The 26,576-nt window shown below is 43.7% G+C and overlaps 1 protein-coding gene across 2 annotated transcripts; it reads left to right on the top strand.

Annotated features, from left to right (window-relative positions):
- The first annotated feature begins 306 nt into the window (after window positions 1–306).
- LOC139378424 (sodium- and chloride-dependent GABA transporter 2-like) lies at window positions 307–25,452 on the top strand. 2 transcript variants are annotated; one of them, XM_071120585.1, is made up of 17 exons: window positions 307–379; window positions 1,180–1,396; window positions 3,003–3,137; window positions 4,849–4,989; window positions 5,260–5,371; window positions 5,541–5,585; window positions 6,684–6,813; window positions 7,037–7,171; window positions 14,920–15,023; window positions 16,691–16,815; window positions 17,379–17,491; window positions 17,731–17,868; window positions 18,177–18,279; window positions 18,701–18,804; window positions 20,153–20,302; window positions 20,513–21,057; window positions 25,153–25,452. In XM_071120585.1, exons 2-16 carry the CDS (start codon window positions 1,195–1,197, stop codon window positions 20,678–20,680), a joined length of 1,905 nt encoding a protein of 634 aa, XP_070976686.1. In that variant the 5' UTR covers window positions 307–379; window positions 1,180–1,194; the 3' UTR covers window positions 20,681–21,057; window positions 25,153–25,452. The 2 variants fall into 2 exon arrangements, with proteins under 2 accessions (XP_070976686.1, XP_070976687.1); XM_071120586.1 differs by having other exon boundaries at window positions 315–375.
- Window positions 25,453–26,576: the final 1,124 nt, after the last annotated feature.

The raw sequence follows: 26,576 nt of genomic DNA, 5'->3' as shown, positions 1-26,576 counted from the left end.
TTCAACACATGATGAAATAGGATAGGATAGCCAAATGCAAAACAAATAATCAAAAAGTTTCGTGTTTTCTTTCATTTCATTTAAATGATTTAGTTGAATACATTTTTTGTTAAACTGGTGGACATGTCAACTCTCTTCCACATATACAATGGTCCTCCACAATGGTAGGCTGTTTTACTGTATCATTCTACATAGCTGTTATAGGCTAGCATCCTGGTTCAGTTCAATACCATGTGAAGGCTTTGGAGTTTGTAGACACGCCCCTACTCCCACTTCAACATTCTTTCCAAAGACCCTCTATCTGTTCAGCCATTGGAACTGCTTCATTGACTCCTACCAGCTGTGTGGAAAAGCAGGATCTATTGCATTAAAATAGTGGGTGAGTTGTAAGATATATTTTGAATGCATAATTGAATGATTGTGCTTAACACATGGAGCATTCACAGAAATGATAGTGCTTACTCACTTTTTTCTTCTTGCATGCAGGAATCCTTTTTCTCAAACAAATAAATTGCAAACTTTTGGATTTTAGCATATGCCTAAATACAAGTTCAAGCTAAACAGCCTATAGGTCTGCATCTGCATGATTGTATTGCATTGCATTGCTGCATTGTACATTACTGCACATAATCCATGGAGGAAATCTGCTTAATGGGAGAAAAAAAACTCAACTTCAATGTCTTGTGGATATCTAAAACAATCAATTATTATCTTGTTTTTCATACATTTGTGCAGATAGGCTATGACTGACTGCATAACTAAGCAAACAAATAGCCTAGTCATAAATGTTAGTATCCTAGGAGGAGTAGAATGTCTGCATTAGGATAAAGCCTCAGGCTCTCTAACAGAACAAAGACTTAATCTGTCTTGATTGGGACATATTGTGTTGAAGAGAGTCTCTGAGTAACAGAAGATGTAAACACGGAGTCCGCACCCGATTTAACAATGAGAGGGAGAGCGGAGGAAAGAGAGAGACGGGAGGAGTGTGTGTGTGTGAGACAGAGAGAGAGAGAGAGAGAGAGAGAGAGAGAGAGAGAGAGAGAGAGAGAGAAAGAGAGAGAGAAAGAAAGAAAATATGTGTTAGTTCATGCGTGAGAGTAAGAAAGAGCGTGAGAGAGAAAGAGAGAGCTTTGGCAATATCTACAAAATGTCCTGCCAATAAAGCATTTTGAATTTAAGAGAAAGTGAGTGAACATGGAAGAGGAGATGGTTGGAGGGACCACTCCAGGAGGACCAGTGGACTCAGAGGCCCAGAAACAGAGCCCCGAGGATGCGGTTCAGCAGGAGAGGGGCAAGTGGGCCAACAAGACTGAATTCCTGCTCTCCATGGCTGGTGAGATCATTGGCCTGGGCAACGTATGGCGCTTCCCTTATCTGTGCTACAAGAACGGAGGAGGTAAGTAAACCAGCACCTCCCCATCTATTGACTGTCAGAATAAACAGTAGGATTACAATATCATGGTCTGAAAGCACTGAAACCAATGAAGAGTTTGGTCATATTTACAGGATGTTGACCCATGTGCAGCCCTTTTTGGAATAGCCTGAACAGAGCAGGGAGAGAAAGAAAGAAAGAAAGACAGCTAGTGTGTTGGTGTGAGAGAGAGTGTGTGAGAGAGTAATTGAACATCAGAGTATGTGAGAGTGTGTGAGAGAGTAAGTGAACATCAGAGAATGAGAGAGAGTGTGTGAGAGAGAGAGACAGAGAGAGAGAGAAAGAAAGTGAGAGATAGAGGGATTAGATTAACCTGGAGAAGAGTCCCCTAAGCAAGCTGGTCCTGGGGCTCTGTTCACAAACACAAACAGACCCCACAGAGCCCCATGACAGCAACACAATTAGACCCAAACAAATCATGAAAAAACAAAAAGATAATTACCTGACACATTGGAAAGAATTAACAAAAAAGGGAGCAAACTAGAATGCTATTTGGCCCTAAACAAAGAGTACACAGTGGCAGAATACGTGACCACTGTGACTGACCTAAAATTAAGGAAAGCTTTTACTATGTACAGACTCAGTGAGAATAGCCTTGCTATTGAGAAAGGTCGCCGTAGGCAGACATGGCTCTCAAGAGAAGATAGGCTGTGTGCACCCTGCCCACAAAATTAGGTGGAAACTGAGCTGCAGTTCCTAACCTCCTGCCAAATATGTGACCATATTAGAGACCAATATTTCCCTCAGACCTCACAGACTCACAAAGAATACGAAAAACAAATAACATTTTGACTCCCATATCTATTGGGTGAAATACCACAGTGTGCATCACAGCAGCAAGATTTGTGACCTGTTGCCACAAGAAAAGAGCAACCAGTGAAGAACAAACACCATTGTAAATACAACCCATATTTATGTTGCTTATTTATTTCCTCCCTTTTTGACTTGAACTATTTGCACATCATTACAACACTGTATACTGTATAGACATAATAGGACATTTGAAATGTCTTTATTCTTTTGGAACTTGTGTGAGTGTAATATTTACTGTTCACATTTTTTTTATTGTATTGAGAGAAAGAGAGAGAGAGAGAAGAAAGAGAGAAAGAGAGATAAGAAAGATGTTTCCCGAGGGAGTTGACTCTTGTGTCCGCTAACCCTGTGGGCGGAGCTTCACCTCTAATATTCTGTGAGCAACAAAAGATGTATGCATCCTTAAAAAAACAAGGATACCAGGCCTGCGATTGCTTTTGTGCAGCCTCAAAGGCTCTCTGTATCCACTGGAAAGTTTATTAATTTCCTTATGAAGGATATCTATTCAGCTGTCAACTCTTTTCATGGACTCGTAGCGAAAGAACATGTTCTAACTACTGTACAGCAATACCGCATCATCACACAACTGAAATGTCAATAAGCATTTCCTTGGTCTATTCACACAAAATGTTTTGTCATTCATCTCAATGGCTTTATCTTTGTATCCTTCCTGCTGTTCTATTTGACCATTTACCATAGTAACACACCTTTCACACAGTAAACACTCTTCTTCACTGGTGTTTCTAACCCTCCACAGGTGTCTTCTTCATCCCGTACTTTGTCTTCCTCTTCTTCTGTGGTATCCCTGTGTTCTTCCTGGAGACGGCATTGGGCCAGTACACCAGCGAGGGCGGGGTCACAGCCTGGAGGAAGATATGTCCCATGTTCGAAGGTGATCACTCTGTCTGCTCCTTACATTATTACATAATGGGCCAGTTCCCCAGACACAGATATAGCCTATGGGGAATCTTCCAGTCAGGACACCCATGATACAAGTCAGTAATCGACATCCATCCATGTCTGAGGACGACGGGAGATGATGTAGAAACCAGCCACTAGGGGCAACAGTGAGAGCTGTTACCTTTAAGTAGGTTTCGGTTTTGCTGGTTTTGCTAGTTTTGCTAGGGCGTTGTGGATGGGCGTAGGCATCTGCCTTTGGTTGGTTTTTGTGGTTTTTGATATTTTTGTTTTAAGTGTAACGCAAACCTTAACCCTTACCTTAAGTATTCGGGAGTTAATGCCTAACCTTAAAAATACAGAGTTAATGCTTAACCTTAAACACTTGAAAATGTGACGTTTGGAACTGCTTCGAAATTTGACATTTGACGTGAGACTGTGAGAGCTTGTAGCAGTCTTCTTTATTAATAGATGTCAAGTCCCCTGTTTTGGGGACCTGCGTGGTTCTGGTATCGTTTCCGACTGACATTTTCACTGATAAATTTATCTGTGGACACCATAGGCTGAAATGGCTTGCATTGAGCAGTAGCCCTGAATCTCACGGACACAATAGTATATGTGGGGTGTCCCTCCTACCATTTTATTCGCTCTTCTGACTGTCCATCAACTCCAGGCTGAACCCTACATCACAGCCACTAACAACACATATGCCTGGAGTCCTTACATCGTAGCGCAGCAGGAGAGAGGGGTTTCGTCGCTGTACCACATTCAGAGATCGATTTATTGACAGGAAGTTAAAATAATTCATACATTTTAAAGAGAAAACCCTTTCTGCTTGTAACAGACGTACAAGATTGATATGAGATGAAAGGCAAGTTCCAAACGAGCTCAGTGAGACGTTCACAGCGATGGGGGTAGACGTTTTGATCAAGAGAGACCTTTAGAAAATATTCACATTTTCTCTAACACTCAACATACAAATATGTATTTTACAGTTATAAAGAAGGTGAAATCTTATAGTTAGTTGTTGTATAATTTGATTATATTATATTTCGAAAGCGTGTATCATTTCAAGCCATATTCATATACAGTTCTATTGAATAGGAAATACACAATATAAAATATTTCGTATTTTCATATTTTCATGATATTTCTACTGTGTACTTCAGCTTGTATCTTCAAAAGTGACGACACCTCAGCAATGTATAACTGTTCTTGCCAGAAAGGTGAGATTGTAACCTTTCTTGGAGTATGCAGCATTACTAGTTATAGTTCATGATAGTAATTACTTTTGGGGATTACGTAGATCACATTTTTGATTCCATAACCGTTAAAATGGCTTTTTAGTGCAGGACTATCCATTATTTGTGTCAGGGAATCGGGCCTTATGCTAGTTAAAACAGGGATTAAAATGTGTTGTTTCAGGCTAAACTCATGAGATGCTGCTGTATACAAAGACATTGATTGAAAACAAATACATTTCACATTTTCTATATCTAACTGTAATTTGCTAGGTATTAAGCAGGCTTTTGTTCCAGCCCAGTACTAACACTCCCGATTCAACTTAACAAAGTCTCAATGACACGTTTGTTTATTTAGGTATTGTAGTGCTGGGCTGAACCAAAAGCCTGCACGCCCTGTAGTTCTCCAGATCCATGGTTTGACCACTGTGCTAAGTTAACCTGCCTTTGCTTTTCCGTCTATAGGAGTGGGAATTGCATCCCAAGTGATTGTGGCGTACTTGAACATCTATTACATAGTGGTGCTAGCCTGGGGTCTGTTCTACCTATTCAACTCCTTCAGGAATCCACTGCCCTGGTCCACCTGTGACAATGAGTGGAATACTGGTACAAGAACTGAACACAGACACACACGTAGACACAGACACACACGTAGACACAGACACACGTGCACGTATGCATGTGCACATACTTACTTACTCAAACTCACTCACTAATCTCTCTCTCTCTCTCTCTCTCTCTCTCTCTCTCTCTCTCTCTCTGTCTGTCTCTCTCTCTCTCTGTCTCTCTTGTCTCTGTCTCTTGTCTCTCTCTCTTGTCTCTGTCTCTTGTCTCTGTCTCTCTTTTTCTCTTTCTCTCTCTCTAACATTCTCACAGAGAACTGTCATAATTTGAGTTCCATGTTGTTGAACCCACACCTCTCCCAGTTGGACTCAGACTGGTCCTTCCTTCACAACCAGACTGAATATAATGACTACAATATGTTGAGGTAGGCCTCCTTATTGTACTTTGAAGATATCAGATACACTGGGTGTTGATGAAGATACACTGGGTGTTGATGAGGTGCAGTCATGCAGACATTGAGATTACTGTATTGTGGTTCATTTTGCTATTTCTCACTGCTTTTTCATTGGTTTACCCCCCTCTTTATCTTTCAGTAATGAAACCATGAAGATCACGTCTCCCGAGGAGGAGTTTTGGGCGTAAGTTTGAAACCAATCATAACTTCTGAAATACACACGCACACACACGCACACACACATACTGATAGTGATGATGATGAGTCATGCTGACAGACAATATAGAGCCCACCCAACGGCCCAACAGCCCAGTAGAACACCGGGTAAGGGAAATTAGCCAATTACAGCCTGGAGGGAACCATAAAACAACCAATTAGAGTGCTCGATAAGGATTATTTTGTGTTCAAATTCAGTGTTGTTGTTTTGTCAGACTAGTCTGGTGATTTCGTAATAGGCCATGGTTGTTCCCACATGATACATTCCTGATGGTGTTTCCGGGTGGTGCAGGATTGGGAAATGGGCTGAGAACAGCACTCGAAAGCGTTTTCTTCTAAATGAGAACAATATGTGTCCTTTCTTTGGGGTTCAAAGCCTAAACTAAAACCCTCTGAACTAAACTGGGGAAAATGGAACATCTGTATCTATCATGCTGGTGCTATTTTGTCTCTGTATTCGTGCAGAGGCTCCATATGGAGACTATAAAGTTGGAAAAAGAACACGTGTCTTTCTGTCGGGTCGGCTGTCGCTGTGAATTTGTTTAGGTTAGATTTGTGTGGAGAGAGGATCTCTGAAATAAAACACCATGTCTAAGATGGTATGTAGTACATAGAGGGTCATGGTATTGGGATTAATTCTGCATGGTTACTAGGTTAAAACAGAAACAACTAAAAGGGTTAAGTTTAGGTATTCATTCCAAATGGTTAAGGTTAGGGTTACGGTTTGGGGAAAGCATAAAACTAAATAATAATGAAATAAAAAGCGTTTTTTCCATTTATCATCATCATACTCTCCCGTGTTGCTAAACATTTGTGAACTGCCGTGGTGCCATGGTCTAAACATCTTACTGAACAGCCTAGTGTGTGTGTGTGTGTGTGTGTGTGTGTGTGTGTGTGTGTGTGTGTGTGTGTGTGTGTGTGTGTGTGTGTGTGTGTGTGTGTGTGTGTGTGTGTGTGTGTGTGTGTGCATTCATGTGTGTGTGTGTGTGTGTGTGTGTGTGTGTGCATTTGTGTGTGTGTGTGTGTGTGCATGCGTCCTTACATATGTGTGTGTGTTGTTCCCCAGTCGTCGGGTGTTGAGGACGTCAGATCATGTGTCTCTGGGTGCTGTACATTGGGACCTGGCTCTCTGTCTGCTGCTGGCCTGGATCATCTGCTACTTCTGCATCTGGAAGGGAGTCAAATCTACAGGCAAGGTGAGCTGGCAGCCTCCCATACAGACCAAAACAACAGGATCAAATTCATTAGGGCACGCCGCAGCAAAATGTTCTGCAAGGGAAAACTAAAATGAGTGTTTCTTCTTGGCCAAGTCCAGGTAGTACCTCCCTGTTTCTGTCTGTACAATCTCTTCATGTGTGTGTGTGTGTGTGTGTGTGTGTCTGTCTGTGTGTTCAAGTGTATCTTCATGTGTGACCACAGGTGGTGTACTTCACAGCAACGTTCCCCTACCTGATGCTCTTCATCCTGTTTATCCGAGGTGTGACTCTACCAGGGGCTGGAGAGGGCATAAAGTACTATCTCTGGCCTCAAATGGACAAGATCTTGGAACCTGGGGTAAGACTGATGGGACAGGGATGGTAGTAGGGAGGAAAGATGGTAGTAGGAAGGAAAGATGGTAGTAGAGAGGAAAGATGGTAGTAGGGAGGAAAGATGGTAGTAGGGAGTGAAGATGCTAGTAGAGAGGAAAGATGGTAGTAGGGAGGAAAGATGGTAGTAGAGAGGAAAGATGGTAGTAGGGAGGAAAGATGGTAGTAGAGAGGAAAGATGGTAGTAGGGAGGAAAGATGGTAGTAGAGAGGAAAGATGGTAGTAGGGAGTGAAGATGCTAGTAGGGAGGGAAGATGGTAGTAGAGAGGAAAGATGGTAGTAGAGAGGGAAGATGGTAGTAGGGAGGAAAGATGGTAGTAGAGAGGAAAGATGGTAGTAGAGAGGAAAGATGGTAGTAGAGAGGAAAGATGGTAGTAGAGAGGGAAGACAGTAGTAGAGAGGGAAGATGGTAGTAGGGAGGAAACATGGTAGTAGAGAGGAAAGATGGTAGTAGGGAGGAAAGATGGTAGTAGGGAGGAAAGATGGTAGTAGGGAGGAAAGATGGTAGTAGAGAGGAAAGACGCTAGTAGGGAGTGAAGATTGTAGTAGGGAGGAAAGATGGTAGTAGGGAGGAAAGATGGTAGTAGGGACGAAAGATGGTAGTAGGGAGGAAAGATGGTAGTAGGGAATAAAGATGGTAGTAGGGAATAAAGATGGTAGTAGGGAATAAAGATGGTAGTAGGGAATAAAGATGGTAGTAGGGAATAAAGATGGTAGTAGGGAATAAAGATGGTAGTAGGGAATAAAGATGGTAGTAGGGAATAAAGATGGTAGTAGGGAATAAAGATGGTAGTAGGGAATAAAGATGGTAGTAGAGAGGAAAGATGCTAGTACAGAGGAAAGATGTTCTCTAGCATTTTCTCTCTCTCTTTCTCTGCTCACAATCCCAAAGCGGAACTGGGATCTTAGCAAGAAAAGCAAACCAAGACCTTTAGAGTTAAACAGTAACCCGAACACACCATAACATCAACACACAGTAACAAAAACACCATCCTCCCGGAGCAGGATGAAGTTGCCCCTATACGCTGATCTTGGGTCAGTTTTGTATTTTCCCCACTCATTTATTTAAGATACTCTTTGGTCGTAGTCCAATGACCGAACGTCAATGGCAACGGTCAAACACTCAGGCATTCAGACGATTTCTTTAGGTGCCAGAGAGTCCCATAAAAGAGACATTCTTTGGTATGGATTACCTTTGACCTTAGTACAACATGGCATGTGACCTGATGCCTTCTGGGGTCCGGTGTAGCGGTCCCAGGAGAGGTCAAGCCTCATTTCAGGGGTCAACTATCCTCCAACTTTGCCTCCTGTTGTGTGGGGCTCGTTGGATCAGGAGTAGGCTCAAAAAGGGGGCAAACCGCGACAAATGAAGCCTGCTGGGTATTTGGGAAGTGTCATGAACTGTTGTGAGTTTGTTTCTTTGTATCATATTTCAACCAGTCTATTTTAAAAGGAAACGTGCTGTTTTTCTGTAGAGAGAGCAGGACGTCAACATTGGGGAGGGGGAATAATATTATGTTAATTAACCTTATGGCTAAAACACTGATTCTCAAAGAACTCAATTACTGTACAGCATCATCTTTCCAGGTATCCCAGCAAACATACGCCAAGACAGATGTGTCATATCATGTGCGGACAAAAGGATAGTCACAAACCTAACATCTTTAAGTTCATAGGTGCAGGGTGTGAGAAAAGTTGCTAAAGCAATTAGAGACCTGGGGGAGGATTGAGAGGAGGACGGGGGCGCTGGCGTGGGAATCCCCAGTTACTTCGACTGGAACGGTGGCCAAATGAATGCACTTCAGGGTCCGGGGGATGATTGGTTATGTAACTCTGTGTCCCGACAGCTGAAGAACAGACCAGGGAGAAAATGTGTGTTCGCCTGCATGCCATGTGTTTTATTTTGGATTCTGGAGTGAGGTTTGTCTATTAGTTTAGGGCTCTGTGTATAAACAGAGAGAAGAGGTTTAGGGCTCTGTGTATAAACAGAGAGAAGAGGTTTAGAGGTCTGTGTATAAACAGAGAGAAGAGGTTTAGGGCTCTGTGTATAAACAGAGAGAAGAGGTTTAGGGCTCTGTGTATAAACAGAGAGAAGAGGTTTAGGGCTCTGTGTATAAACAGAGAGAAGAGGTTTAGGGCTCTGTGTATAAACAGAGAGAAGAGGTTTAGGGCTCTGTGTATAAACAGAGAGAAGAGGTTTAGAGGTCTGTGTATAAACAGAGAGAAGAGGTTTAGGGCTCTGTGTATAAACAGAGAGAAGAGGTTTAGGGCTCTGTGTATAAACAGAGAGAAGAGGTTTAGGGCTCTGTGTATAAACAGAGAGAAGAGGTTTAGGGCTCTGTGTATAAACAGAGAGAAGATGTTTAGAGGTCTGTGTATAAACAGAGAGAAGAGGTTTAGAGGTCTGTGTATAAACAGAGAGAAGAGGTTTAGGGCTCTGTGTATAAACAGAGAGAAGAGGTTTAGGGCTCTGTGTATAAACAGAGAGAAGAGGTTTAGAGGTCTGTGTATAAACAGAGAGAAGAGGTTTAGGGCTCTGTGTATAAACAGAGAGAAGAGGTTTAGGGCTCTGTGTATAAACAGAGAGAAGAGGTTTAGGGTTCTGTGTATAAACAGAGAGAAGATGTTTAGAGGTCTGTGTATAAACAGAGAGAAGAGGTTTAGAGGTCTGTGTATAAACAGAGAGAAGAGGTTTAGGGCTCTGTGTATAAACAGAGAGAAGAGGTTTAGGGCTCTGTGTATAAACAGAGAGAAGAGGTTTAGAGGTCTGTGTATAAACAGAGAGAAGAGGTTTAGGGCTCTGTGTATAAACAGAGAGAAGAGGTTTAGGGCTCTGTGTATAAACAGAGAGAAGAGGTTTAGAGGTCTGTGTATAAACAGAGAGAAGAGGTTTAGGGCTCTGTGTATAAACAGAGAGAAGAGGTTTAGAGGTCTGTGTATAAACAGAGAGAAGAGGTTTAGGGCTCTGTGTATAAACAGAGAGAAGATGTTTAGAGGTCTGTGTATAAACAGAGAGAAGAGGTTTAGGGTTCTGTGTATAAACAGAGAGAAGAGGTTTAGGGCTCTGTGTATAAACAGAGAGAAGAGGTTTAAGGCTCTGTGTATAAACAGAGAGAAGAGGTTTAGGGCTCTGTGTATAAACAGAGAGAAGAGGTTTAGGGTTCTGTGTATAAACAGAGAGAAGAGGTTTAGGGCTCTGTGTATAAACAGAGAGAAGAGGTTTAGGGCTCTGTGTATAAACAGAGAGAAGAGGTTTAGGGCTCTGTGTATAAACAGAGAGAAGAGGTTTAGGGCTCTGTGTATAAACAGAGAGAAGAGGTTTAGAGGTCTGTGTATAAACAGAGAGAAGAGGTTTAGGGCTCTGTGTATAAACAGAGAGAAGAGGTTTAGGGCTCTGTGTATAAACAGAGAGAAGAGGTTTAGGGCTCTGTGTATAAACAGAGAGAAGAGGTTTAGGGCTCTGTGTATAAACAGAGAGAAGATGTTTAGAGGTCTGTGTATAAACAGAGAGAAGAGGTTTAGAGGTCTGTGTATAAACAGAGAGAAGAGGTTTAGGGCTCTGTGTATAAACAGAGAGAAGAGGTTTAGGGCTCTGTGTATAAACAGAGAGAAGAGGTTTAGAGGTCTGTGTATAAACAGAGAGAAGAGGTTTAGGGCTCTGTGTATAAACAGAGAGAAGAGGTTTAGGGCTCTGTGTATAAACAGAGAGAAGAGGTTTAGGGCTCTGTGTATAAACAGAGAGAAGATGTTTAGAGGTCTGTGTATAAACAGAGAGAAGAGGTTTAGAGGTCTGTGTATAAACAGAGAGAAGAGGTTTAGGGCTCTGTGTATAAACAGAGAGAAGAGGTTTAGGGCTCTGTGTATAAACAGAGAGAAGAGGTTTAGAGGTCTGTGTATAAACAGAGAGAAGAGGTTTAGGGCTCTGTGTATAAACAGAGAGAAGAGGTTTAGGGCTCTGTGTATAAACAGAGAGAAGAGGTTTAGAGGTCTGTGTATAAACAGAGAGAAGAGGTTTAGGGCTCTGTGTATAAACAGAGAGAAGAGGTTTAGAGGTCTGTGTATAAACAGAGAGAAGAGGTTTAGGGCTCTGTGTATAAACAGAGAGAAGATGTTTAGAGGTCTGTGTATAAACAGAGAGAAGAGGTTTAGGGTTCTGTGTATAAACAGAGAGAAGAGGTTTAGGGCTCTGTGTATAAACAGAGAGAAGAGGTTTAAGGCTCTGTGTATAAACAGAGAGAAGAGGTTTAGGGCTCTGTGTATAAACAGAGAGAAGAGGTTTAGAGGTCTGTGTATAAACAGAGAGAAGAGGTTTAGGGCTCTGTGTATAAACAGAGAGAAGAGGTTTAGGGCTCTGTGTATAAACAGAGAGAAGAGGTTTAGAGGTCTGTGTATAAACAGAGAGAAGAGGTTTAGAGGTCTGTGTATAAACAGAGAGAAGAGGTTTAGGGCTCTGTGTATAAACAGAGAGAAGAGGTTTAGGGCTCTGTGTATAAACAGAGAGAAGAGGTTTAGGGCTCTGTGTATAAACAGAGAGAAGAGGTTTAGGGCTCTGTGTATAAACAGAGAGAAGAGGTTTAGGGCTCTGTGTATAAACAGAGAGAAGAGGTTTAGAGGTCTGTGTATAAACAGAGAGAAGAGGTTTAGGGCTCTGTGTATAAACAGAGAGAAGATGTTTAGAGGTCTGTGTATAAACAGAGAGAAGAGGTTTAGGGCTCTGTGTATAAACAGAGAGAAGAGGTTTAGGGCTCTGTGTATAAACAGAGAGAAGAGGTTTAGGGCTCTGTGTATAAACAGAGAGAAGAGGTTTAGGGCTCTGTGTATAAACAGAGAGAAGAGGTTTAGAGGTCTGTGTATAAACAGAGAGAAGAGGTTTAGGGCTCTGTGTATAAACAGAGAGAAGAGGTTTAGGGCTCTGTGTATAAACAGAGAGAAGAGGTTTAGGGCTCTGTGTATAAACAGAGAGAAGAGGTTTAGGGCTCTGTGTATAAACAGAGAGAAGAGGTTTAGAGGTCTGTGTATAAACAGAGAGAAGAGGTTTAGGGCTCTGTGTATAAACAGAGAGAAGAGGTTTAGAGGTCTGTGTATAAACAGAGAGAAGAGGTTTAGGGCTCTGTGTATAAACAGAGAGAAGAGGTTTAGGGCTCTGTGTATAAACAGAGAGAAGAGGTTTAGGGCTCTGTGTATAAACAGAGAGAAGAGGTTTAGGGCTCTGTGTATAAACAGAGAGAAGAGGTTTAGAGGTCTGTGTATAAACAGAGAGAAGAGGTTTAGGGTTCTGTGTATAAACAGAGAGAAGAGGTTTAGGGCTCTGTGTATAAACAGAGAGAAGAGGTTTAGGGCTCTGTGTATAAACAGAGAGAAGAGGTTTAGGGCTCTGTGTATAAACAGAGAGAAGAGGTTTAGGGCTCTGTGTATAAACAGAGAGAAGAGGTTTAGGGCTCTGTGTATAAACAGAGAGAAGAGGTTTAGGGCTCTGTGTATAAACAGAGAGAAGAGGTTTAGGGCTCTGTGTATAAACAGAGAGAAGAGGTTTAGAGGTCTGTGTATAAACAGAGAGAAGAGGTTTAGGGCTCTGTGTATAAACAGAGAGAAGAGGTTTAGGGCTCTGTGTATAAACAGAGAGAAGAGGTTTAGGGCTCTGTGTATAAACAGAGAGAAGAGGTTTAGGGCTCTGTGTATAAACAGAGAGAAGAGGTTTAGGGCTCTGTGTATAAACAGAGAGAAGAGGTTTAGAGGTCTGTGTATAAACAGAGAGAAGAGGTTTAGGGCTCTGTGTATAACAGAGAGAAGAGGTTTAGAGGTCTCTGTATGAACAGAGAGAAGAGGTTTAGGGGTATGTGTATAAACAGAGAGAAGAGGTTTAGAGGTCTGTGTATAAACAGAGAGAAGAGGTTTAGAGGTCTGTGTATAAACAGAGAGACGAGGTTTAGAGGGCTGTGTATAAACAGAGAGAAGAGGTTTAGAGGTCTGTGTATAGACAGAGAGAAGAGGTTTAGAGGTATGTGTATAAACAGAGAGAAGAGGTTTAGGGCTCTGTGTATAAACAGAGAGAAGAGGTTTAGGGCTCTGTGTATAAACAGAGAGAAGAGGTTTAGGGCTCTGTGTATAAACAGAGAGAAGAGGTTTAAGGCTCTGTGTATAAACAGAGAAGAGGTTTAGGGGTTTGTGTATAAACAGAGAGAAGAGGTTTAGAGGTCTGTGTATGAACAGAGAGAAGATGTTTAGAGATCTGTGTATAAACAGAGAGACGAGGTTTAGAAGTCTGTGTATAAACAGAGAGACGAGGTTTAGAGGGCTGTGTATAAACAGAGAGAAGAGGTTTAGAGGTCTGTGTATGAACAGAGAGAAGATGTTTAGAGGTCTGTGTATAACAGAGAGAAGAGGTTTAGAGGTCTGTGTATAAACAGAGAGAAGAGGTTTAGAGGTCTGTGTATAAACAGAGAGAAGAGGTTTAGGGCTCTGTGTATAAACAGAGAGAAGAGGTTTAGGGCTCTGTGTATAAACAGAGAGAATAGGTTTAGGGCTCTGTGTATAAACAGAGAGAAGAGGTTTAGGGCTCTGTGTATAAACAGAGAGAAGAGGTTTAGGGCTCTGTGTATAAACAGAGAGAAGAGGTTTAGGGCTCTGTGTATAAACAGAGAGAAGAGGTTTAGAGGTCTGTGTATAAACAGAGAGAAGAGGTTTAGGGCTCTGTGTATAAACAGAGAGAAGAGGTTTAGGGCTCTGTGTATAAACAGAGAGAAGAGGTTTAGAGGTATGTGTATGAACAGAGAGAAGAGGTTTAAGGCTCTGTGTATAAACAGAGAGAATAGGTTTAGGGGTTTGTGTATAAACAGAGAGAAGAGGTTTAGAGGTATGTGTATAAACAGAGAGAAGAGGTTTAGGGGTCTGTGTATAGACAGAGAGAGGAGAAATGAAGGGGCCCATCCCAGCTGGTTGTGGTAGTATTTGGATTATACTGGGATGGATAATGGACTTTGTTATGGGGCAGACTGCAGGCCTCCCAGGCCCTATCGCCCTCCTGCTAACACTAACCAGATGCTGCTATGAGTGGGTCTGCTGAGGGTCTGCTGAGAGGGTTGATGTTGTCAACACACACACATAGGAAGTGCAAGCAGACACAGGCAGCCATACATACACACAAACACGCACATGAACGGACACACAGATGGATGTTGGCCTGAGAAAGACAGTAGAGAGCCCAGATTATTGGCCCTAGACAAACCTGATGTTACACAAGTTGTAGTTGATTGTTGTCAGCTTTGACAGAGAAATTTATCCAATGTTTTATGGGTCTACATGAGATGTATTTGATGAAAACCACATGGTTCTGACCGGTTTTTGTTTACTTTAATGAGTGAAAGTAGCTGAACATGTGACAGTAAAATAGATATTCTTTCTTCCCGTACTCTGCCCCCCTCATTCTGTCTTTCTCTTCTCCCTATCTCCATCCCTCTCACTCTCTTTTCTACCTCCCTCCTTCCCTCTCCTCTCTCCTCCCTCCATCCCTCCCCCGGTCTTTCACTCCTTGCCTCCCCCTCTCTCTCCTTCTCCCTCTCTCTCCTTGCCTCCATCTCTCTTCGCCCTTCCTCCATACCTCCCATTCTTTCTCCTACCCTCTCTCTCTCGCCTCCCTTCCTCCATCCATCCATCCCCCTCCCTCCATCCACCCCTCTCACTCTCTCTAACTCCATCCCTCTCCCCCTCTCTCTCTAGGTGTGGCGTGACGCAGGGACCCAGGTGTTTTTCTCCTACGCTGTATGTCAGGGGGTCCTCACCTCTCTGGGCAGCTACAACAAGTACAACAACAACTGTTACAAGTCAGTGTGACACACCACTGCACACAGCTTCCCCTTCAAAACTCGATTTGAATCGTCACATAAAAAGTAAAACATTTTCAAGTATGTCAACTGTGCTTGATTTAGTTTGCGCTTTACGAAAGGAACCAATGGAATAGTCCCAAAAGTGAAAACGTGCACATCTCTTTTCTTTCCAAACGGTATCCTCTCACATTGATTTAGAGTAGCATGCTAGGTCCCTCTTGGCGTTATTTGAATTGGATCACATAGACCTGGGTCAAACACATCATTATGCCACATGTTTTTCAACACTTGAGCTATGCTTGATATAGTTTGCTGTGTACAATAGAACCAATGGAATGGTCCCAAATGTGCAAACTCCACGCTACGTCAAGAGCACCTGAAATACCTTCACGTGTTTAGTTTGAACTAACTACAGCTAAAAGGACACTGGTAAGTGTAATTGATTATGTGTTCATTGTTCTTATGTACAGTACCCTCCTGTGAGGTCGCATAAGCAAACACATTTTACACACCATGTTGTGTTCCAGGGAGTGATAGTGATTTTACACACCTTGTTGTGTTCCAAGGAATGATAGTGATTTTACACACCTTGTGTGTTCCAGGGAGTGATAGTGATTTTACTCACCTTGTTGTGTTCCAAGGAGTGATAGTGATTTTACACACCTTGTGTGTTCCAGGGAGTGATAGTGATTTTACTCACCTTGTTGTGTTCCAAGGAGTGATAGTGATTTTACACACCTTGTTGTGTTCCAGGGAGTGATAGTGATTTTACTCACCTTGTTGTGTTCCAGGGAGTGATAGTGATTTTACACACCTTGTGTGTTCCAGGGAGTGATAGTGATTTTACACACCCTGTTGTGTTCCAGGGAGTGATAGTGATTTTACACACCTTGTGTGTTCCAGGGAGTGATAGTGATTTTAACTACCTTGTTGTGTTCCAGGGAGTGATAGTGATTTTACTCACCTTGTTGTGTTCCAGGGAGTGATAGTGATTTTACACACCTTGTGTGTTCCAGGGAGTGATAGTGATTTTACACACCTTGTTGTGTTCCAGGGAGTGATAGTGATTTTAACTACCTTGTTGTGTTCCAGGGAGTGATAGTGATTTTACACACCTTGTTGTGTTCCAGGGAGTGATAGTGATTTTACACACCTTGTTGTGTTCCAGGGAGTGATAGTGATTTTAACTACCTTGTTGTGTTCCAGGGAGTGATAGTGATTTTACACACCTTGTTGTGTTCCAGGGAGTGATAGTGATTTTACTCACCTTGTTGTGTTCCAGGGAGTGATAGTGATTTTACACACCTTGTTGTGTTCCAGGGAGTGATAGTGATTTTACTCACCTTGTTGTGTTCCAGGGAGTGATAGTGATTTTACACACCTTGTTGTGTTCCAGGGAGTGATAGTGATTTTACACACCTTGTTGTGTTCCAGGGAGTGATAGTGATTTTACTCACCTTGTTGTGTTCCAGGGAGTTATAGTGATTTTACACACCTTGTTTGTGTTCCAGGGAGTGATAGTGATTTTAACTACCTTGTTGTGTTCCAGGGAGTGATAGTGATTTTACACACCATGTTGTGTTCCAGGGAGTGATAGTGATTTTACTCACCTTGTTGTGTTCCAGGGAGTGATAGTGATTTTACACACCTTGTTTGTGTTCCAGGGATTGCGTGGCACTCTGCATTCTCAACAGTGCCACCAGCATCTTTGCTGGATTCGCCGTCTTCTCCGTACTGGGATTCATGGCTTACTCACTTGACTTGGACATGAATGAAGTCGTTAAAGGAGGTGGGCCTCTTTCCTCCACATCCCCCTCTTCCTCGTCTTCATCCCTTTTTCAAAGTCACACTCCTTACTGCAGAGGTCAAGTTTGTCAACACCTTGATATAGAATGCGATTCCTTCATTTCTGTTATATATCGTGTGAAGCTGGGATCTCCAACTCTGGTCCTAAAAATGTACTAGGTGTGCAGGTGTTTGTTCCAGCCCAGCACAGACATATTTGATCAAACAAATTGTGGTGCAGACTGAAGACTATAATTAGTTGATGTGAAATAGGTATGTTAGTGCTGGGGCGGAACAAGAGCCTGCATTCCCAGTGTCTCCCAGTAGAGATGGAGAAGCCTGTGCTATAGTTACGATACTGCTCACTGTCATAACCAATAATGGCCACAAGATGGCCCTTCAGCCCAATGTACCACACCATAAAACCTCTATCACAACTGGTCTCCTCCACACAGCATTAAGACAACACATCAACAGCAGAACAATTCCATATGCATTTTTCAGTCCGGTGATATTTACCTGCAAATATGAATAAATGAATGTGTGTGTGTGGGCTGTTTCCCACAGGACCTGGTCTGGCTTTCATCGCCTATCCCAAAGCCGTGTCCCTGCTACCAGGGGCCCAGTTCTGGGCCGTCCTCTTCTTTCTTATGGTTATCTTACTGGGTCTGGACAGCCAGGTACTATACAGGGGCGTGTGTGTGTGTGTGTGTGTGTGTGTGTGTGTGTGTGTGTGTGTGTGTGTGTGTGTGTGTGTGTGTGTGTGTGTGTGTGTGTGTGTGTGTGTGTGTGTGTGTGTTTGATAGAGTTGTATTGAATTTATTAAGCTTAAATCAGGTAATGTGTCATTTTCAGTTGACAGGATACATCTTTGTGCATGTGTGTGTGTTGTGAACATATTGTGTGTGTTCCCTCCCAGTTTGTGTGTGTAGAGAGCTTGGCCACATCCATCACTGACATGTTCCCTGGTGTACTGCGGAGGCCTGGCCGGAGAGAGATCTTAGTACTAGTCATCGCTGTAGTCTGCTTCCTACTGGGTCTGCCTCTCATCACGGAGGTAGGAGAGAGGGAGAGGGAGAGAGGGAGAGAGGGAGAGGGAGAGAGGGAGAGAGAGGGAGAGGGAGTGAGGGAGAGAGGGATCGGTGACAGAGAGCTATATAGAGGGTGGGAGACAGAGAAAAAGAGAGATAGAGGGAGAGAGAGAGAGAGAGAGTGGTGTAAGAGAGCTATATAGAGGGTGGGAGACAGAGAAAAAGAGAGATGGAGGGAGAGAGAGAGAGAGAGACGGATGCTAGTAAACTCTTCAATAGCAATAGGAACAGAAGTTCACCTCTGACATCCATGTCCTCCTGCCCTTCCCATCAGAATGGGATAGTCCTCTTTCAGTTGATTGACTCGTACGGCCCCAGTGGGACCAGTCTGCTGTTCATTGCATGTTTTGAGTGCATCGCCGTCGCCTGGGTCTACGGTGAGTGACGTCACTACTAACATGATTGTACCGACTATGTTTACTGTAGTTATTGTTCTAATCGTTAAAGTGAATCTATGCTCTACGGGCCAGTTTCCTGGACCCAGTTGAAGCCTGGTTCTGGACTAAAATGCTATTTTTAGGAATATTGTCCATTGGGCATGCTATTTAGTCCAGTACTACAATGGACAGTCACAAGCAGTCACAACATGTTCATACCTGTACAATAAGTGTTTCCATACATTCACCGTTACGTCTACATTGAAGTTCTATTACCAGGGAAGTGGGACACATGGTAGACCACTGTGTCTCAGCATGTTTTCAGTCAATCGAGGGGGGACCCATGTGTGTGAATGTTTCTATCAAGACGAAGAGATGGATCTCGACTAAAAAAGAAAGTGTGGATGGATTGGCTTTGCAGGTGCGAACCGTTTCCTTGACAACATTGAAGACATGATAGGCTACCATCCTTTCCCTTTGGTGCTGAAGTACTGCTGGCTGTTTGTGACACCACTCATCTGTGGGGTGAGTAAGACAGACACCTGTGTCACCTCTCTCTCTCTCTCTTTTCATCTTTCTCTCTGCGTCTTTCTTTATGCTCATGTTCTCTTTCTTCATTATCTCTCTCCTGCTTTCATCTTGTTCTTTTTCTTTCTCTGTACCTTTTGCTCTCTCTCTCTCTCTCTCTCTCTGTCTCTCTCTCTCTCTCTCCCTCTCTCTCTCTCTCCTCTCTCTCTCTCTCTCTCTCTCTCTCTCTCTCTCTCTCTCTCTCTCTCTCTCTCTCTCTCTCTCTCTCTCTCTCTCTCTCTCTCTCTCTCTCTCTCTCTCTCTCTCTCTCTCTCTCTCTCTCCTCTCTCTCTCTCTCTCTCTCTCTCTCTCTCTCTCTCTCTCTCTCTCTCTCTCTCTCTCTCTCTCTCTCTCTCTCTCTCTCTCTCTCTCTCTCTCTCTCTCTCTCTCTCTCTCTCTCTCTCTCTCTCTCTCTCTCTCTCTCTCTCTCTCTCTCTCTCTCTCTCTCTCTCTCTCTCTCTCTCTCTCTCTCTCTCTCTCTCTCTCTCTCTCTCTCTCTCTCTCTCTCTCTCTCTCTCTCTCTCTCTCTCTCTCTCTCCCCTCTCTCTCTCTCTCTCTCTCTCTCTCTCTCTCTCTCTCTCTCTCTCTCTCTCTCTCTCTCTCTCTCTCTCTCTCTCTCCCTCCTCTCTCTCTCTCTCTGCATCTGTCTTTATCTTAATGTTTCCTGTTTCTCCCTCGTGGTCTGTCTCTCCCTTGTGGTCTCTCTCTCCCTGGTGGTCTCTGTCTCCCTCGTGGTCTCTCTCTCCCTTGTGGTCTCTCTCTCCCTCGTGGTCTGTCTCTCCCTCGTGGTCTCTCTCTCCCTTGTGGTCTGTCTCTCCCTTGTGGTCTGTCTCTCCCTCGTGGTCTCTCTCTCCCTCATGGTCTGTCTCTCCCTTGTGGTCTCTCTCTCCCTTGTGGTCTGTCTCTCCCTTGTGGTCTCTCTCTCCCTGGTGGTCTCTCTCTCCCTAGTTGTCTGTCTCTCCCTCGTGGTCTCTCTCTCCCTCGTGGTCTGTCTCTCCCTGGTGGTCTCTCTCTCCCTCGTGGTCTCTCTCTCCCTCCCTCTTCCTTCTAACTTTGCATTAAAACACCTATGTATTCCTTCTATCCACAAATGACATTTGTTGATCACTATCTTTCTAATACCCTTTTCACAATACCGAGCCAAACTAAGCCGTGTTGTACTGGAATGGCCTGGAAAGCACAATGTGAAAATAAAATATCCCAGCCAGCACAGTACAGTTCGGGCTGGCCCTATAGTGGGAATCAGGTTTAAGTCGGCAGTATCCAAGGCTAACCTTCATCTCCACCTCTTCCTGGTTCTCCTCAGATCACCCTGGTGTATGACACACTGACCAGTTCATCAACCAATCTAAATCTAGAATACGCACCTGAGCCCTGGGCCTCCCGAGTTGCCTCTCTCCTCATCCTCACCCCGCTGATGTGTATCCCTGTCTACATTCTGCTGTGTCTGTGGAGGGTGAGTGTCTATACCTCACCTACCGTCACTCCATCATCACCCACCAGGCACTTACTGGGTGTCTACTCATAGATGTCTTGGTTTAGGGGTGGGTGGGGGGAGGTGTATGTGTATATATTTTAATATCTGTGTGTGTGTGTCTGTGGGTGTGTGCATGAATGTGGGTATTGTGGTTTTTCGTCAGTGTTTTGACCATGTCCTTCCTCCCAGAATCCTAAAGGGATGACCACTGCGTCCAGTGACCTGCGCCAGGCACGGCCACACGAACCCAGACTCACCGTGTGTGAGCGTGTCATTATCGAGGGACAAGAGAAACCCCCCAGGAACGCAGGGGATCGGGATGAGAAGCTGGCCATCGAGGAGATCAGTGGAGTCTAGTGTTGATGACATCATAGAACCTCGACTGTCACGGTGCCGGACTGCCTGGTTGGTCTATGGGTTGTATTCATTATGGAGTCAGGTAGCCTAGCGGTTAAGAGTGTTGTGCCAGTAACCGAAAGGTCAACTGGTTCGAATCCCCTAGCCAAAAAGGTAAAAAATCTGATGCGCCCTTGAGCAAGGCACTTAACCTTAATTGTTCCTGTAAGTTGCTCTGGATAAAAATGTCTGCTAAATAACTCAAATGTAAAATATGCCACCAAACAGAAGAAAAAGGACTAAAAAAGGAGGGACAACTTGAACTTGTTCAATGAAAAAAAGAAGCAAATGTTCTATGAAATGCTTCGCTATGCTGTGGTCTGATAAATACAACCCAGGCTTCAACTGACCAGACTGAATGGCAGATACAGCAGGGCAACACCAACAAAACAAATGTTCTATGAAATGCTTCGCTATGCTGTGGTCTGATAAATACAACCCAGGCTTCAACTGACCAGACTGAATGGCAGATACAGCAGGGCAACACCAACAAAACAAATGTTCTATGAAATGCTTCGCTATGCTGTGGTCTGATAAATACAACCCAGGCTTCAACTGACCAGACTGAATGGCAGATACAGCAGGGCAACACCAACAAAACAAATGTTCTATGAAATGCTTCGCTATGCTGTGGTCTGATAAATACAACCCAGGCTTCAACTGACCAGACTGAATGGCAGATACAGCAGGGCAACACCAACAAAACAAATGTTCTATGAAATGCTTCGCTATGCTGTGGTCTGATAAATACAACCCAGGCTTCAACTGACCAGACTGAATGGCAGATACAGCAGGGCAACACCAACAAAACAAATGTTCTATGAAATGCTTCGCTATGCTGTGGTCTGATAAATACAACCCAGGCTTCAACTGACCAGACTGAATGGCAGATACAGCAGGGCAACACCAACAAAACAAATGTTCTATGAAATGCTTCGCTATGCTGTGGTCTGATAAATACAACCCAGGCTTCAACTGACCAGACTGAATGGCAGATACAGCAGGGCAACACCAACAAAACAAATGTTCTATGAAATGCTTCGCTATGCTGTGGTCTGATAAATACAACCCAGGCTTCAACTGACCAGACTGAATGGCAGATACAGCAGGGCAACACCAACAAAACAAATGTTCTATGAAATGCTTCGCTATGCTGTGGTCTGATAAATACAACCCAGGCTTCAACTGACCAGACTGAATGGCAGATACAGCAGGGCAACACCAACAAAACAAATGTTCTATGAAATGCTTCGCTATGCTGTGGTCTGATAAATACAACCCAGGCTTCAACTGACCAGACTGAATGGCAGATACAGCAGGGCAACACCAACAAAACAAATGTTCTATGAAATGCTTCGCTATGCTGTGGTCTGATAAATACCACCCAGGCTTCAACTGACCAGACTGAATGGCAGATACAGCAGGGCAACACCAACAAAACAAATGTTCTATGAAATGCTTCGCTATGCTGTGGTCTGATAAATACAACCCAGGCTTCAACTGACCAGACTGAATGGCAGATACAGCAGGGCAACACCAACAAAACAAATGTTCTATGAAATGCTTCGCTATGCTGTGGTCTGATAAATACAACCCAGGCTTCAACTGACCAGACTGAATGGCAGATACAGCAGGGCAACACCAACAAAACAAATGTTCTATGAAATGCTTCGCTATGCTGTGGTCTGATAAATACAACCCAGGCTTCAACTGACCAGACTGAATGGCAGATACAGCAGGGCAACACCAACAAAACAAATGTTCTATGAAATGCTTCGCTATGCTGTGGTCTGATAAATACAACCCAGGCTTCAACTGACCAGACTGAATGGCAGATACAGCAGGGCAACACCAACAAAACAAATGTTCTATGAAATGCTTCGCTATGCTGTGGTCTGATAAATACAACCCAGGCTTCAACTGACCAGACTGAATGGCAAATACAGCAGGGCAACACCAACAAAACAAATGTTCTATGAAATGCTTCGCTATGCTGTGGTCTGATAAATACAACCCAGGCTTCAACTGACCAGACTGAATGGCAGATACAGCAGGGCAACACCAACAAAACAAATGTTCTATGAAATGCTTCGCTATGCTGTGGTCTGATAAATACAACCCAGGCTTCAACTGACCAGACTGAATGGCAGATACAGCAGGGCAACACCAACAAAACAAATGTTCTATGAAATGCTTCGCTATGCTGTGGTCTGATAAATACAACCCAGGCTTCAACTGACCAGACTGAATGGCAGATACAGCAGGGCAACACCAACAAAACAAATGTTCTATGAAATGCTTCGCTATGCTGTGGTCTGATAAATACAACCCAGGCTTCAACTGACCAGACTGAATGGCAGATACAGCAGGGCAACACCAACAAAACAAATGTTCTATGAAATGCTTCGCTATGCTGTGGTCTGATAAATACAACCCAGGCTTCAACTGACCAGACTGAATGGCAGATACAGCAGGGCAACACCAACAAAACAAATGTTCTATGAAATGCTTCGCTATGCTGTGGTCTGATAAATACAACCCAGGCTTCAACTGACCAGACTGAATGGCAGATACAGCAGGGCAACACCAACAAAACAAATGTTCTATGAAATGCTTCGCTATGCTGTGGTCTGATAAATACAACCCAGGCTTCAACTGACCAGACTGAATGGCAGATACAGCAGGGCAACACCAACAAAACAAATGTTCTATGAAATGCTTCGCTATGCTGTGGTCTGATAAATACAACCCAGGCTTCAACTGACCAGACTGAATGGCAGATACAGCAGGGCAACACCAACAAAACAAATGTTCTATGAAATGCTTCGCTATGCTGTGGTCTGATAAATACAACCCAGGCTTCAACTGACCAGACTGAATGGCAGATACAGCAGGGCAACACCAACAAAACAAATGTTCTATGAAATGCTTCGCTATGCTGTGGTCTGATAAATACAACCCAGGCTTCAACTGACCAGACTGAATGGCAGATACAGCAGGGCAACACCAACAAAACAAATGTTCTATGAAATGCTTCGCTATGCTGTGGTCTGATAAATACAACCCAGGCTTCAACTGACCAGACTGAATGGCAGATACAGCAGGGCAACACCAACAAAACAAATGTTCTATGAAATGCTTCGCTATGCTGTGGTCTGATAAATACAACCCAGGCTTCAACTGACCAGACTGAATGGCAGATACAGCAGGGCAACACCAACAAAACAAATGTTCTATGAAATGCTTCGCTATGCTGTGGTCTGATAAATACAACCCAGGCTTCAACTGACCAGACTGAATGGCAAATACAGCAGGGCAACACCAACAAAACAAATGTTCTATGAAATGCTTCGCTATGCTGTGGTCTGATAAATACAACCCAGGCTTCAACTGACCAGACTGAATGGCAGATACAGCAGGGCAACACCAACAAAACAAATGTTCTATGAAATGCTTCGCTATGCTGTGGTCTGATAAATACAACCCAGGCTTCAACTGACCAGACTGAATGGCAGATACAGCAGGGCAACACCAACAAAACAAATGTTCTATGAAATGCTTCGCTATGCTGTGGTCTGATAAATACAACCCAGGCTTCAACTGACCAGACTGAATGGCAGATACAGCAGGGCAACACCAACAAAACAAATGTTCTATGAAATGCTTCGCTATGCTGTGGTCTGATAAATACAACCCAGGCTTCAACTGACCAGACTGAATGGCAGATACAGCAGGGCAACACCAACAAAACAAATGTTCTATGAAATGCTTCGCTATGCTGTGGTCTGATAAATACAACCCAGGCTTCAACTGACCAGACTGAATGGCAGATACAGCAGGGCAACACCAACAAAACAAATGTTCTATGAAATGCTTCGCTATGCTGTGGTCTGATAAATACAACCCAGGCTTCAACTGACCAGACTGAATGGCAGATACAGCAGGGCAACACCAACAAAACAAATGTTCTATGAAATGCTTCGCTATGCTGTGGTCTGATAAATACAACCCAGGCTTCAACTGACCAGACTGAATGGCAGATACAGCAGGGCAACACCAACAAAACAAATGTTCTATGAAATGCTTCGCTATGCTGTGGTCTGATAAATACAACCCAGGCTTCAACTGACCAGACTGAATGGCAGATACAGCAGGGCAACACCAACAAAACAAATGTTCTATGAAATGCTTCGCTATGCTGTGGTCTGATAAATACAACCCAGGCTTCAACTGACCAGACTGAATGGCAGATACAGCAGGGCAACACCAACAAAACAAATGTTCTATGAAATGCTTCGCTATGCTGTGGTCTGATAAATACAACCCAGGCTTCAACTGACCAGACTGAATGGCAGATACAGCAGGGCAACACCAACAAAACAAATGTTCTATGAAATGCTTCGCTATGCTGTGGTCTGATAAATACAACCCAGGCTTCAACTGACCAGACTGAATGGCAGATACAGCAGGGCAACACCAACAAAACAAATGATTGACATTTCAGATGCAATCATGCTACACATGTTTACACCTGCTCTTGAATATTCAGAGGTGTTTTCTCTCTGTTGTATCTGTTTTTGTTTACTTTTCCTCCTGGATTGTATTTTTTTGAACCATTTTGATAACTGAGTCCAGAACCCTTTCATATACCTCATATGCTACGGAACCTTGTATATTTCTATGTACTTGCCCCATAAACAACCTCCTCATAATAAATTAAAAGGTTTTCTATATGTTTACGTGTAACCTTTATTTAACAAAAATTCCTATTTACAATGACGGCCTACACCGGCCAAACCCAGACGACGCTTGGCCAATTGTGCACCGACCTATGGGACTCCCAATCACAGCCGGTTGTGATACAGCCTGGATTCAAACCAGGGTGTCTGGAGTGACGCCTCTAGCACTGAGATGCAGTGCCTTAGACCGCTGCGCCACTCGGGAGACCCCAAATATGCTAATGACTGATGCCCGTTGTATTATTCAACATATTTTCAGTATACATGGCGTCCATGTTGTTACTTTCCGTCGATATCTCGGTCTGAAACAGCAAGCGGCCAGGCTCAACTTGTTCCCACTGTCAATTACAAATCAATCTGTTCTAAACAGGACTTTCCCCTGCTCCTACAATACAAAACATCATGTTGTTCACCAATACCTTACCTCGCCCTCCCCTCTTGCCCATATGTATGGCTTAATGGACCCATAGAATAGTCCCAACCTGTTAAACCCCGCCCACCTCGTACTCCAGGCAGACAAGAGCCAACACTCAAAGATTTCAAGTAATATTTGAACTGAGGTCTGACACTGTATGAACTTGGACAACCTACAGTATATTTGTTGGTGGGTACATATGTGATGTCACAGGGGGCACGGGGGGCGATGCCGGAATGGGATCCTATCGTCTCTTTCCTGGTTCTGTGTCTCTGTCATCAGGCCACTGCTCATCCGGGGCTGCCATCCATGTAATCTGAAGCGGCATTCAATTAACTGGCAATTCATCCATACGTCCTTGGGCTCCTCTCAATACCATCCGCACTGTGGAATTGTGGTACCTAACCTTGGGGCAACACCTCTCTGTCGGCCAATTAGAATCTGGGAGAGATTTTTTTGTGGAAGTGGTTGTTGGGGGCCAATGAGAATGCTAGGCTTGTGTGAAGGATCCAGTCAGCAGGCCAATAAGAGGATGGGGATTACGGGTGGGGGAGTTATTTAAATTCAAACCACCATTTTGGATGGATGGGTTGGCTCCAGTTAAGGGCCCCTAGGGGCCTCAGGGAAACCGAGAACAAGAGGCCAGGAGGTCCATCCAACTAATTACAGTATCTGCTCATCCACATTGACTTTTCATTCTATC

Source organism: Oncorhynchus clarkii, chromosome 21, assembly GCF_045791955.1.
Source record: "Oncorhynchus clarkii lewisi isolate Uvic-CL-2024 chromosome 21, UVic_Ocla_1.0, whole genome shotgun sequence".
NCBI classification, from domain to species: Eukaryota; Metazoa; Chordata; class Actinopteri; order Salmoniformes; family Salmonidae; genus Oncorhynchus; species Oncorhynchus clarkii.
This window is presented reverse-complemented; position numbering and strand designations above follow the sequence as displayed.

What these genes read in the sequence shown, in the direction of transcription:
- LOC139378424 (XM_071120585.1), top strand. Translation starts at nt 1,195, where the DNA reads ATGGAAGAGGAGATGGTTGGAGGGACCACTCCAGGAGGACCAGTGGAC. An exon ending in TGACAATGAGTGGAATACTG is followed by an intron (nt 4,990 to 5,259) that starts GTACAAGAACTG and finishes ACATTCTCACAG; the next exon opens with AGAACTGTCATAATTTGAGT. An exon ending in CGCCGTCGCCTGGGTCTACG is followed by an intron (nt 18,280 to 18,700) that starts GTGAGTGACGTC and finishes TTGGCTTTGCAG; the next exon opens with GTGCGAACCGTTTCCTTGAC.